This window comes from Drosophila grimshawi, unplaced genomic scaffold (assembly GCF_018153295.1).
Source record: "Drosophila grimshawi isolate 15287-2541.00 unplaced genomic scaffold, ASM1815329v1 contig_1367, whole genome shotgun sequence".
Lineage (NCBI taxonomy): Eukaryota > Metazoa > Arthropoda > Insecta > Diptera > Drosophilidae > Drosophila > Drosophila grimshawi.
Genome location: NW_025062889.1, coordinates 3,002,986 through 3,015,319, shown reverse-complemented (window position 1 = coordinate 3,015,319; position 12,334 = coordinate 3,002,986). Strand labels below are relative to the sequence as shown.

Genomic DNA, 12,334 nt, shown 5'->3' with positions numbered 1-12,334 from the left:
ACAAAACATAACTAACATAAACAGTCATCAGTATAATTTGTTTACACTCATTGCTCGTAGTGGCATGGTGGTACGTTCATTCATTCTAGGGGACACTGTGTGCTAACAATCAAACAAAGTTGGCACTTAAAAATTGAAAAGGCATTTAGCATAAGGTATGAAAAAATCTATACACAACTTTATTTCGTTAAACACGGCTCAATGATCCATAGACAAAAATAATTTTTGTAAATTGTCCTTAACTCTTTCAAATTACAGTGTAGTCTAAGGAAGTTATTTTCCCATAATTGAAACGAACTTGCAAAAATTGTTCGCCTAACGATCGACATACACGTTTTCAATATGAGTGCGCGGAGCCGACTAGTCACGCCCACTACCATACCAGCACCCACTGGGAATCGCAGGCTGCCGACAGAAGGAGGATCACGAGGTGGTACCAGATCAACGGCGCCGCTATCATCACACACGATCGGAGCAGTACGACACAGCACCGGCGGCGATGGCGATGGTGGCTCCGCTAGCTGGAAGAGATCGGCTCCTCCAATGACAATCGCACGGCTATCGACGACAGCACGGAGTCTAGAAAAGAACACCATTGCCTCGACCCTACGAGCGGCAACCAATCGCACCAAAGTATTGGACACAAGGCGTGCAAATCCGCGCCAGCCAAGATCCACATCGTTTGTTGGCAACCAGTCCATTGATCGTGAGTGTCTTTTGCTGAGTCCCGGATCGAGGGAGAGATCGCAGCAGCAGCAACGTCGGCCAGCTGTCAATAGTCCAATACTAAAGAGAGATATTCTAATTGATGCTCAAAGTGAATCTCGCATAGAGAGTCAGCAACTGATTGAGACGGGCATCCAGAGCAATGAGAGAGAAATACTTAATCATGACCTGATCGTCGGCGATGTGAAGCTATTGACGCCCTCTCCAGAGCTGACCAAGCAAATTGATCAAGCTCGCTTGGAGAGCAAGAGGAAGGTGGATCGCCCAACGATGCGTAAATTTTCGACACACGAACAGGACGAGGAACATCGTTTGGATGAGCTGAAGCAGTTCATGGAGAGCAACTATGTAACACGACGCCCAAACCCGAAGAAAGCATCGCCTCTAGCTGCTGCTGCTCTGGCCAAATACGAATCAAATCAATGCGGCACCATCTTCAAATCTATGGACGAGTTCTTTACACGCGACATACCCAAGACGGAGTCCATTACCAACATAAAGGAGCGCATCAAGCGTAAGGAGATCGAACTGATGAGCTTGTTCGATAATGTAGCCTTAGCTGAAAAGATTGAATCCGGGTCCGAAGGCGACTAGTTGTTAGTTAAATGTACGAATGCTGATAAATACAAATTTTAGAGTCATGTATCTAAGTATTGAGTTGCAATTCTTAATTAATTATAAAATATATAACTAAGAATCCGTAATTCAGTGCAAATTTAAAAATCCGCGCCTTATCTGATACTTATCGATTTTAAATACGAATATATATCGCATACTCGGCAGCTGAACTGTGTGGTCACACTTTTTTGTTATTTGGCTTGCCGGTCGCATTTAGCCAAAATATATATATGTGTATATATACATATATATATATATATATATAGTTGATTATTTTGATTTTAAAATGGACTAGCCGGCCAGTTAAATGTCGAATAGAAACTAGGAAGTCATCACACGACTGTTACACACACAAACACACTCGAATTATTTTGTTGAGCTTAGAAAAATACACAGACGATTTTACAACTACAACTGCAGCAGCAGCAGCAGCAATAGCACATAAAAAATTTGGTGAGTAACTTTTACAAATATGGAATGAATCACATGATTTATATGACTCCAATTTACAGGAATAATGACACTGAAGGTGACCAAACTGGCGCTGACCAGTCGCCTCATCATATTAGCCCTACAAATGGTGGCCAACTGGCTAGTGCCCGATCACAAACCCGACGTATTTCGTATGCCACTGGATGAATACAATAATAATAATGCCACAAATGCGCAATTTCTGGACAAGATTGTGATGGGATGTTTGGGCGGATTACGGCACTGGGATGGTGAATACTTTCTGCACATTGCCAACTATTTGTATACGTACGAGAATACGCTGGCCTTCTATCCCCTCTATCCGGTTATTGTGCGCAATTTGGCTACCGCTTGCCAAGTGTTTAATGTGCCACTTTCGTTGCCAGCGTTGACGCTACTCGTGGCAATTCTGTTGAATTTGTGGCTTTTCTGTGAGGCAGCCAACTATCTGTATCAGTTGACCCAACGAATATTCAACGATGCACACAAGAGTTGGAATGCGGCGCTCGTCTTCTGCTTCAATCCGGCGAGCATTTTCTTCAGTGCCGCTTACTCGGAAACTCTGTTCGCCTACTCGAGTCTCATCTTGATGCTGGAATGTGTCCGACCAAAGCAACAATTTCATTACATGCGCATTTGTGCCAGTTTGACGGCGTGCATCATGTGCCGCTCGAATGGATTGATTGCCCTCGGGTTTCCAATTTACTTCTTTGCCCGACATCTAATCCTCACGGTCGGAGTGAAGCGTTGTCAGACGCTGTTCAAGATGTCGCTGGCTTTGTTGGTGCCGTTGAGCATCTTGCATGCCTTTTATTTCTACATATATCGGTTGTATTGCATGCCCAGCATCAAAGTTAATCATCCCCAGCAAGTCCTGCAATTGGCAAGCGAACGAAATTATTTGGTCTCTGGTCGGGGACCGGATGCATCGCCCTGGTGCCAGTATACCCTGCCATTCCCATACAATTATGTCCAATCGACCTATTGGGATGTGGGCTTCTTGCGCTACTATCAATGGAAGCAGCTGCCCAATTTTTTGCTGGCTCTGCCTATGTTGCTCTTCATGCACTGGCATTACTGTGATTACTTGTGGCATTTGGTGACGAGGAGTTGGCCAGCAAATGCCGCCAACCTGCGAGAGTTACTCAAGGGACAGAAGGCGTTGCCATTTATACTCCATGGCGCATTCCTTACAATGGTCTGTGCCCTATTCGTGAACATTCAGGTGTCGACGCGTCTCTTGGCGTCGGCCTCACCTATTTTCTATTGGTTTGCGGCGGATCATATGCCCAAGTCGTTGTCACAGCTCTCGTTGCGCTCGCAGGCAGGCGCTCTGTTTGTCTGGTGCACCACCTACTGTACCTGTGGCACCGTTCTCTTTTGCAACAATTTTCCTTGGACTTGAACTGTTGAAAGGGCACCTCGTATTAACAATTTTTTGCCAAAGAGAGACTGCATTAGCATTGGATTAGTTTAAACTCGTTTTAGCACGTGATAATGTTGACCACCTAAAAAAAACAAGAAAAGAAAAGAACCAATGCAATTGCAAATTGCTTAACTAAATTAAATAAATGTTTGAAACCAGATTCTACGCTCACTTATCGATAAATGCATTGCCGATGCAAATAGTCATGCACGCACATCGATTACTTTATATATCGCCATTCACATTGTTCGCATGTTTATTATCGAAAACAATCATAACAAGACAAAAGACAATTTATTTTCCGTAGTTGAGTGTGAAAAACGCGTCAAAAAAATGGAGGAGCTTTCGGGTGTTATGTTAATTATTATCATTGCCGGCGGCGTCCTAATGTGCGTTATGCTCTTCATCTTTGCCAAGCGCCAGATAATGCGCTTTACGATACGCAGTCGTCGTGGCCCACACGTCCCAGTGGGCAACGATGCGAAAAAGGGGCTGCGTCGCGAAATCGAACGCCGTTTGGATTGCATACAGAAAATTGCCCAGGAGCCAAAGCTGCTGTGGACCGATGCGCAGAAGTATATTGTACAGCCCGAACCGGCGCCAAACCAACAACTGCCGCCTTACCATTATCGCATGCGTGCCGTCGACGATGTCAAGCTGCTCGAGTCGGAGATCGCTCGTGCCGATGGCAGCACTCGCCACGCTCACGAGAGCCTGCGTGCCTTTCTGCTCACCACACTTTCCGTTACACTTAATGGTACGGGGCAGCGCATAATACATCAGTTCTGCGATATGTACGAGCATGCACGCCACGATCCCAACGAGTTTGCCAAAGACGAATACGAGGCTTACCATCATCTCCTGCTCAAGCTGATGGAGGCGTAAGTGTGTATATGTGTGGAGTTATATCCTGTACTCAGCTTAAACATGTGTAGTATAATATAAAAATATTAAATTAAAAAATAAAATATGTAAAATAATGTAGTAAATAACAAATATTTAAAATAACAAAAAATAATATTAAATAATAATATAAAAACTAAAAAAATGAAAATATAAAATAAAATAAAAGTAATGTAAGATAATAATATAAAATAGACAACAAAATATTGTTTAAAATAAAAATATAAAAAAAAAAAAAATCTGAAACATAAAGATTGCAACTCTTAATTGTACTTAAAGCAGTGTCATTCTCTGAGTGGCAGAAATATCTGGATACAGGTTATATATCCTAGTCATGAAATTTTCATCAAAACTATCTAAATATGGTATTCATATATTCTTAATGTCTCCAACAGTGCCAAGCAGCTAAGAAACTATAATTCAAGGAAAGCTTCACCCGCTCGCACGCCACGCAAACAAAAGATGCATTCACTACTGGATCCGGCACGACTGCGTCCGCCGCCCGTCGTCGAGCCACCTAGTAATAATGAATTGGCTGCTGGTCAGCATGCCAAGGTTAATATGACGCTGGGTCTGCAGGGCGATGATTTAGTGGCCGCCGAGCTGGCCACAAATCCGCTGCATTTACAAGCGCCCGCCGAACGGGATTTGATCATTAGAAATCGAATCAAGACGCCAACGCTCGACGACATTGTCGTTGAGGCAGCGACAACGACAACGATGACGACGTTGGAAGAGCAGCAGCAGCAGCAAACTATCGATGCCGACAATGAAATAATGAGCATCTCATCGGTTCAGTTTCAACGAAATTCGAGTGTCGTTTAACGGTAAGCTTGAAACGTATTTATTTATTCTATGATTTATTTAGTTTTTGCCTTTTTCCTTACTTTCGCACTTCTTTTTCTGTTCTTCAGCGGCACATTTATCCAATGTCTGTGAGTATAGAACGAGATCTATTAGGCGATTCGAGTAGCCAGTCTCATTGTCATACCAAGCGATTAGTTTGACGAAATTGTCATTTAGAGCTATGCACGCCTTCGCATCGAATATCGATGCGTAACGTGCACCATTGAAATCGGTGGAGACCACATCATCTTCAGTGTAGCCCAAAATACCCTTCAGTTCATCATTGGCGGCTGCTTTGATCGCCGCCTTGATCTCATCCATTTTGGCGGCGGTGCCCAAACGACACGTCAAATCCACAACGGAAACATTTGGTGTGGGCACCCGGAATGCCATTCCGGTTAGCTTACCATTCAGATCGGGTATAACTTTACCCACTGCTTTGGCAGCACCAGTGCTAGCCGGGATTATGTTACACATGCCACTGCGGCCATCGCGCCACACCTTCTTGCTAGGACCATCAAGTAACTTTTGGGTGGCAGTACAAGCATGCACCGTTGTCATCAAACCCTCGAGAATTTTAAAATTATCATGCACCACTTTGACCACAGGCGCCAGACAGTTGGTGGTGCACGAGGCATTCGATATGATTTTCATTTTGGGCTCATACTTATCCAGATTAACGCCACACACAAACATAGGCGCATCCGCTGATGGTGCGGATATAACCACCTTCTTGGCCCCAGCATCCAAATGTGCCTTGGCCGTTTCGAGTGTCGTAAATTTTCCCGTGCATTCCACTACCGTCTCCACGCCCATATCTTTCCAGCGGATCTTCTTGGGATCCATCTCATTGGTTATCTGTATCTTTTGGCCACAAGTGACCAATTTGTTGCCATCAATTGCAATCTTCTTGGGGAATATACCATGCGACGAATCGAAGCGCAGCATATAGGCCATATATTTGGGATCCATAGAGGGATCATTGATGGCCACCACCTGAACATCTTCTCGCTTTATTGCCTCGCGCAGAAAAACACGTCCGATGCGCCCAAAACCGTTAATAGCAATACCAGACATTTTTTCAAACAAAATTTTTATACACAAATGGGAAAATTTTCCAAAAATACTTCTGTCCTTGCACACAGAGCTATCTGAATATTCTAAAATTTCTAAATCATACTTAAAACACTTTTTGACGTTTGCTGCTTACAGGTTTCAAATCCATTTTATTTTTTCACTGTAAATGTACTTTTTTTCTTCTAGGAATTCCGCTGGACAGATTTATTCTCTACAGATTTGCGCATCTCCAAATAAACAGGACTTATAGTATAATTTATATAATTTCTTGATATATGCTAGATATAGTAAATTGATCTAATTATGCATTATTATAATTATTAAATAGTAAAGAGTCATATTAATGCTAAGAAAACAAATTTGGTATGGTGTTTTTATAAACATATTTCTGAGTTTATGACGGATTTTTATAAATAATGAATGTGATTTTAGTTGAATTATTTATTTAAGAAAATCTAAGTTAATTGAATTTCTGTTCTGATCTTAATTATGATAATCGATGGATGGCTGTATCAAATGGTAATCTTACTTTAGTTACTTTTAGTTTTAGTCCAGTTAGATTAAAAAAAGTTTAAACGTACATTTACTTTGGATATTTTCATCGCATTTTCGTAAGCCCTTAACTAGATGAATACGTAACAGACCGAAGTTTTTGCCGTGGTTGAACTTTGTTTTGGTTGAATTACCAAACAAAACGACGCAAGCAACCAATTGCCTTTTGTGGAAATGAATGTAGCTCAAGCGAGTAGGACCCGGCGTCTGTGTTTGCCTTGTGTGTGTGTGTGGGTATGTGTAGATGTGTGTGTTTGTGGTAGCAGACTGCTCCATTCAGGCAGTCAGTGCAAACAAAAACAAATCAAGCCTGCGAGTCGTAAAATTTTCAGATACCGCCTCTCGACTATATTTTATCCAACAAATTGTTGTTGCTGTTTGCTGTTGGATGCTGCTGCAAACTGCGCCGTTGGCGCATAATTAACTGGCCAAAAGCAATAAAGAAAGCCGAATGCAAAAGTGGTCAAAAGAGTGTGTGCAAATACAGTTTAAGGCAAAGTTACAAAACTGTGGAGTGTGGCAAAAATGCCAGTAGTTAAATGGAGCTTTAAATAAATTATAACAAATTCATGGGGGCAGTTTAGATGAACAAAACAGCAGAGGTAACAAAACTGGCTAAAAGCTGGAACGAAAGTTAGTGAAGCTTTCAAATGAGGCTTAGCGTTTTGAAAAGAGGCATTGAGAGTATTTTGAAGTCGTTTTTTCGGTCATATTTTATGCTGAGCTACATTTTATGTGTTGCTTATAAATCAATCGTGGCCAGCTGCCGGGGGCCAAGTTGCTGCGGGGCCAAAAAGGTGTTGCCAAAACCAAAAATGCAAATACGTATTGCTCAAACATACAAAATCAGCTGCGTCTGTGCCGTGGGTGCCATTATTCACCTTTGTCTGTGTGTTGGCATATACTCCTCCACTTCTCTCCCCAACCCCGACATCCTTTCCTTTGCATATTTGATGGCAAATTGTGGTAGCAGGGTCCTTGGGGAGTGGTTCTGGGCCAAGAAACACTTTGTATGTCGACTGGCTTTTAAGCATTCAATTTGAAAGTTTGGCGTGTCGAAATTTATATATTTTAAGCAAATGCTTATTTCGAAAAGTTTGACCAAATAACTTTGTGCTAGCAACATTTCAGCTTTAGCAACATGCTTATCAAATATTCAACTTTTCAGCGTTGCGTGTTATAAACAACAATTTTAGTTTGAAGTTGTGAAAAGGTTGACAATATATAGATTAAATTGTATTGTAGTTTAATGATATATTTGGCGTGTCAAATTAATTTATTTCAATGAAAATATTAAAGTTGGTGTTGCGAACTCAGTTTGTCAACCTAATTTTGTTTGGCAACATTTTCAGTTTTAGCAACATGCTGTGATTTATTCGACTTGGATTGGCCGCAATATAAGAAATAATAATATATTTTCAAAAATTTGAATTGATATATATCCAATTTTAAGTTGTTACAATTTGCTAGGAACATTTCAGTTAGGAACTTGCTGCTATTTAATCAGCTTGTCATCTTTAATTTATTTCACTGTATTAGCCACATTTAAGTCTAGCAACATGATGCTATTTATTCAGCTTGTTTTTTTTTTGTTTTGCTTTGTTTCGCTGTCTTAGAAACATTTTACTTTAGCAACGTGCTGCCAGCTACTCAACTTCTCCTCGAAGCACGCAACATGTCGCGTAGCATTCGTACTTAGACGAATACAGCTTAACGCCCACACACAGGGAAACTTTGTGCTCTCTCTTTCGCTTGCTCTCCCATTCTTTCGCTCTCCTGGCCATTGGGTCCTGGCCATTTCATGGTGAGTTCTGGCACCGCACCAAAAAAAAAAAGGGGTCGCTGATTACGAAATTGTTGAAGTTAACATCAAGAAGCAGCAACAGCAGCAGCAGACGTGAAGTTCTTGCGTATTATATTCATATTTGTGTATTGTTATGGTGTATATATTGTATATTTTATTCTGGCTGATCATAAAGTCTGCCTAAATGGAAAATAAAACTTCAGCCAGCAGATGTCATTGCAAAAGTCTTCGATACAGAAATGCATTGTGACTTTGTTGCTTTACTTATTTACGTTTCTGTTGTGCCTTTGTCGAAATGTATGCGGCAAACTTTAAAATTAAAACTGTTTTCCCAACTGCGGCGTCACGAGTAAAGTTTTGAGTTGCATAAAGTTTATGTCAAAGTTCAAATTTAACCAAGCTTTTTTAAATGTATTTCCAAGGTTTCTAGATGCATTTTATTATAGGTGTTTTTTCAACCAAGAGTAACGAACACAAATTCTGAATTTGAGAGGGTCAGCTTGTGTAATTTTTGAAGAAACTTTAGCTGCTAATGCTTATCGTGATCTTAATATACCGTTTCTTAACTCTAGCCTTAAAAGTTTATTGTATACTTTAGTTTTTCGGCTGGAAAGTTTTGTGTTAATGATAAAAGTAAAAGTTTTATTAACTATTAACATTTAATACAACTTTTGTAAAATGGATTATTAGGCTTAAGCTTTTGGAAAAAATGTACAATTATTTAAATTACTTGTTTGCACTTAGTAAGAAAATTTCGTTTAACAGAGTTTCATTTGAAAATAAATGGTGGCAAAATAATGCCATCAGGTGAATTTAAAAAGATATTTCAAGGAATTTTACTTGGCAATTCTGAAAATGCAGTTGCAAGATAATTCTTTGCAATGAATCTTTTCCAAGAAGTAGCAAGGTTGAAAATAACGAGCTAATATCTGGAAAAACTAGGAAAAACAAGCACAGACTAATAAGCAAGAATAAAATATTATAGAATTAGTGTTGTAAGTAAATTTCTTGTTGTTAACAAATTGAATAAATACTCAATAACTATAATAATAATAATAAGCTCATACGCAGAAAACATTGCAAATTTCTCCACTAGCAAAATTGGCTATTTCATATTATTTACCAATAAATAAACTAAACCCTTACATAAAAGTTTTGTGCAGAAAATTGTTTATCATTTAGGGTTCATGTTAAATGCGTCTCAAGGGTATCTTTATAAATGTATTTATGGGCCACTTGTTGTTGGAGTTGGCGAAAGCAGCATAAATAAGTAGCTAACATAAATAGTGGTACTTTAAGAGCCAATAACATTAAAGCCATGGCCAATATCAATAAACTGAAAGTGATAGCCAAAAGAAAGAGAGACAGAAAAAATTGAAGCTGTCAACATTAAGCGCAAATTGTTTTTGGCAAGCAAACAGCTGAGTTGATCAGTAACTTAAGCGGCTAAAGCTGGAAAAGCAATGGCTATAATCATACTACAGAGCTGGCTAAAATAACTGCTGATTATGCGCTGCAAGTCAATGCATAACGCAGCAGCTGCAACAATAATCAAGTTTACCAAAAATCAGTTGGCAGACATCTTCTTTTACCCAAATAATTCAAATTTAAAATGCCATGCTGCAAGTGAAATTTAGATTCGGAATTCGATTCGACTCGACTACAAATTGAATTGTCAAACCCAACTGCGCTCTTCAACTGCTGTTCACCGAACAATGAGGCAAACAAAGGCGAATTTGGAGACTACTACAACGACTACTACCACTGACATCTAATTGTTCGCTCAAGTGTGCTCAGGCCGGGAAATTAAATCAAAAGCTCCATGCAGGCGTTACACACTTCCAGACCAAACCGTATTGCTCAATTCTTTTTCGTGGCACCAGAATTTAGCATAAGGATTTTTGCATTGCTTTCGGTTGAGTTATCGCACTAGTACATAAGAAACAGAAACGAGCCATTCAGCTTACGAGTAGCGCACACAAAATGACAGTAAACTAAAGAGAAATATATATCTCAATGTGCAAGAAGTTGCTCGAGTTGAACATACTCTGCAATTGGCCAAATGAACTGAGAAAATGAGGTCGTGTGGGAAAATGTGTAAGAATAGAATAGTCATTCATATCTATATAGGGAATAAGTGCTTTATAAAGTAGAGCAGGTGTTTTATGTACTTTCTTTTATATGGTTATACGGTGCCAGAAATGATTCCCGAACTTCTTCTTTGCCTCGTGTCTCACAGAAAGAAACAATTCTTACAATTTTAGCGCTTAAAGTATAAAAATAAATGGCATCATTTTCTCCTCAGAAACTGCAGCAGCTACGCAGCACATCTTCTCCACCCACCATCAATTGTAAAATAAATGCAATAGAATTTGATAGTTACGATGGCAGAGCCAATTTCAAAGTCAATTTTGCCTTTAGAAACTTTGCCAAGCTTTGCTCGCTTATGAGAAAAGAGTTTTTCTTTTATTTACATCTTCTTATTGCTGCAATAAACAAATTTGCAGCTGCTTGGCCAGGTCGTTTAAGACAGGTCAGCTTAAATGAGATCGTAAGGCACTTAAAAGTTCGATGGATTTAGATTTCTTTTCTTATTTACGAGCTGGCTACTTGAAAAATTGTCCTCAAATTGAATTGCAATAAGGGTTAGGCAATTAATTTAGTTTGAGGCTAAAGCAACCGCAGCAATTACGTTGATATATGATGTCTGTATGTATATATAGAGTATATATTAGTAGTAGTAGAGTACCAATTGGATTGATGCGCACTGCAGTTCCCATAAATGTACGACGAGCATTAAGCTTAAGCGTGCAACGCGACGTATACGTAATGTCATAAGAGCCAAATGTCATGAAATTTCATTACGGTTCGAGTGCAGAAGTCAACAAAATTGTTGTTTCTGTTGAATACTGAGTTAAACTGTCAGCTAAACCAATTACACTTGCACGCCACTGACAACGCCAACAACAATAATGGCAACAAACGACAAATATTGTCAACAGCAGCAACAACAATGTTGCTATAAAGTTTCGAAAAGGAAACGAAAACCGCAGAAACAGCAGCAGCCCTTGAAAAATGACTGCACTGAGGAAATGACGTTGAAAAACTGTGAAAAATATCCATCCACACACACATATATCACACTCCATAAAAATAAAAGAGAGTGAATTCTTGTAATGAGCTGCAACTGAGAAGTTAAAGTGATTTATTCAATTCCATGCCAGCCCAAATAAACAAGTCCTTCAAATAAAAATTGAAGGACTGGAATTCCGCCCTCCGATGATTGACCCAAACAAATCCCAACTGTTGCCCGCCTGTCAAAAACTCATTTATTATTTAAATATTATAAGGCCAAACGGTAGCAACAAAAGAATAAAAAGGAGCAGACAGCCCGCTGCTCATTTTCCAAAAGTTTTTTTTTCGGGTTTTTGGGGAGGGCAGCTGTCAACTTCAATGCGGCATAGGATGCGCTGCAAGGTGGCAAAGCCGCGGACACTTGGCGCAATTCCCTTGTATTGTGCATGTTAAATTACAATAGAAAGAGGCACAAAAAAGCAAAAGAAAAAATGTTCTGAAAGGCATACAAAAAGTTTTTTAAATTTATTTTTTTTTTTGTCAAAATTATTGTAAACAACTTGAACAAAAATGAATAACTGACAAAGTGCACGAATTATGGCTGAAAATGTTTGAAGGGAAAAATGTTTGGTTTAGTTGTTTAGATGTGGGAAATGCTTCGGAAATGGTTTTTGATTGAAAGTCTTGTAAATATTCTTAAACAGTTGTTATAAATTTGTAGTTGGTTTGATTAAAGCAAGAACTTTAAGTCACTTAAAGACATAAAGTAAATTCGTTATGCATATCGAATTTGTTTGCATTATTCTTCCGTTTAACAGGTGGCATATTAATGTTTC

At 39.4% G+C, this 12,334-nt stretch overlaps 3 protein-coding genes across 5 annotated transcripts; 2 read left to right on the top strand and 1 right to left on the bottom strand.

The window, feature by feature from the left end:
- The first annotated feature begins 177 nt into the window (after positions 1-177).
- On the top strand, positions 178-1,376 carry LOC6569065. The gene has a single exon (XM_001995036.3). It carries the CDS (start codon positions 343-345, stop codon positions 1,318-1,320), a length of 978 nt encoding a protein of 325 aa, XP_001995072.1. The 5' UTR covers positions 178-342; the 3' UTR covers positions 1,321-1,376.
- Positions 1,377-1,629: 253 nt separating this feature from the next.
- Positions 1,630-6,426, top strand: LOC6569140 (GPI mannosyltransferase 2). Of its 3 annotated transcripts, none has more exons than XM_001995038.3 (5): positions 1,630-1,797; positions 1,857-2,066; positions 3,549-4,122; positions 4,540-4,971; positions 6,254-6,426. In XM_001995038.3, the coding sequence occupies exons 2-4, from the start codon at positions 1,862-1,864 to the stop codon at positions 4,967-4,969; spliced, it is 1,209 nt and encodes a 402-aa protein (XP_001995074.2). In that variant the 5' UTR covers positions 1,630-1,797; positions 1,857-1,861; the 3' UTR covers positions 4,970-4,971; positions 6,254-6,426. The 3 variants fall into 3 exon arrangements, with proteins under 3 accessions (XP_001995074.2, XP_043072128.1, XP_001995073.1); XM_043216193.1 differs by having other exon boundaries at positions 3,531-4,122; XM_001995037.3 differs by lacking the exons at positions 3,549-4,122; positions 4,540-4,971; positions 6,254-6,426 and having other exon boundaries at positions 1,637-1,797; positions 1,857-3,372.
- On the bottom strand, positions 4,938-6,105 carry LOC6569141 (glyceraldehyde-3-phosphate dehydrogenase). The gene has a single exon (XM_001995039.2). It carries the CDS (start codon positions 6,065-6,067, stop codon positions 5,009-5,011), a length of 1,059 nt encoding a protein of 352 aa, XP_001995075.1. The 5' UTR covers positions 6,068-6,105; the 3' UTR covers positions 4,938-5,008.
- Positions 6,427-12,334: the final 5,908 nt, after the last annotated feature.

Excerpts from the sequence above, each read along its gene's own strand:
- LOC6569065 (XM_001995036.3), top strand. The coding sequence starts at position 343 with ATGAGTGCGCGGAGCCGACTAGTCACGCCCACTACCATACCAGCACCC.
- LOC6569140 (XM_001995037.3), top strand. The coding sequence starts at position 1,862 with ATGACACTGAAGGTGACCAAACTGGCGCTGACCAGTCGCCTCATCATA.
- LOC6569141 (XM_001995039.2), bottom strand. The coding sequence starts at position 6,067 with ATGTCTGGTATTGCTATTAACGGTTTTGGGCGCATCGGACGTGTTTTT.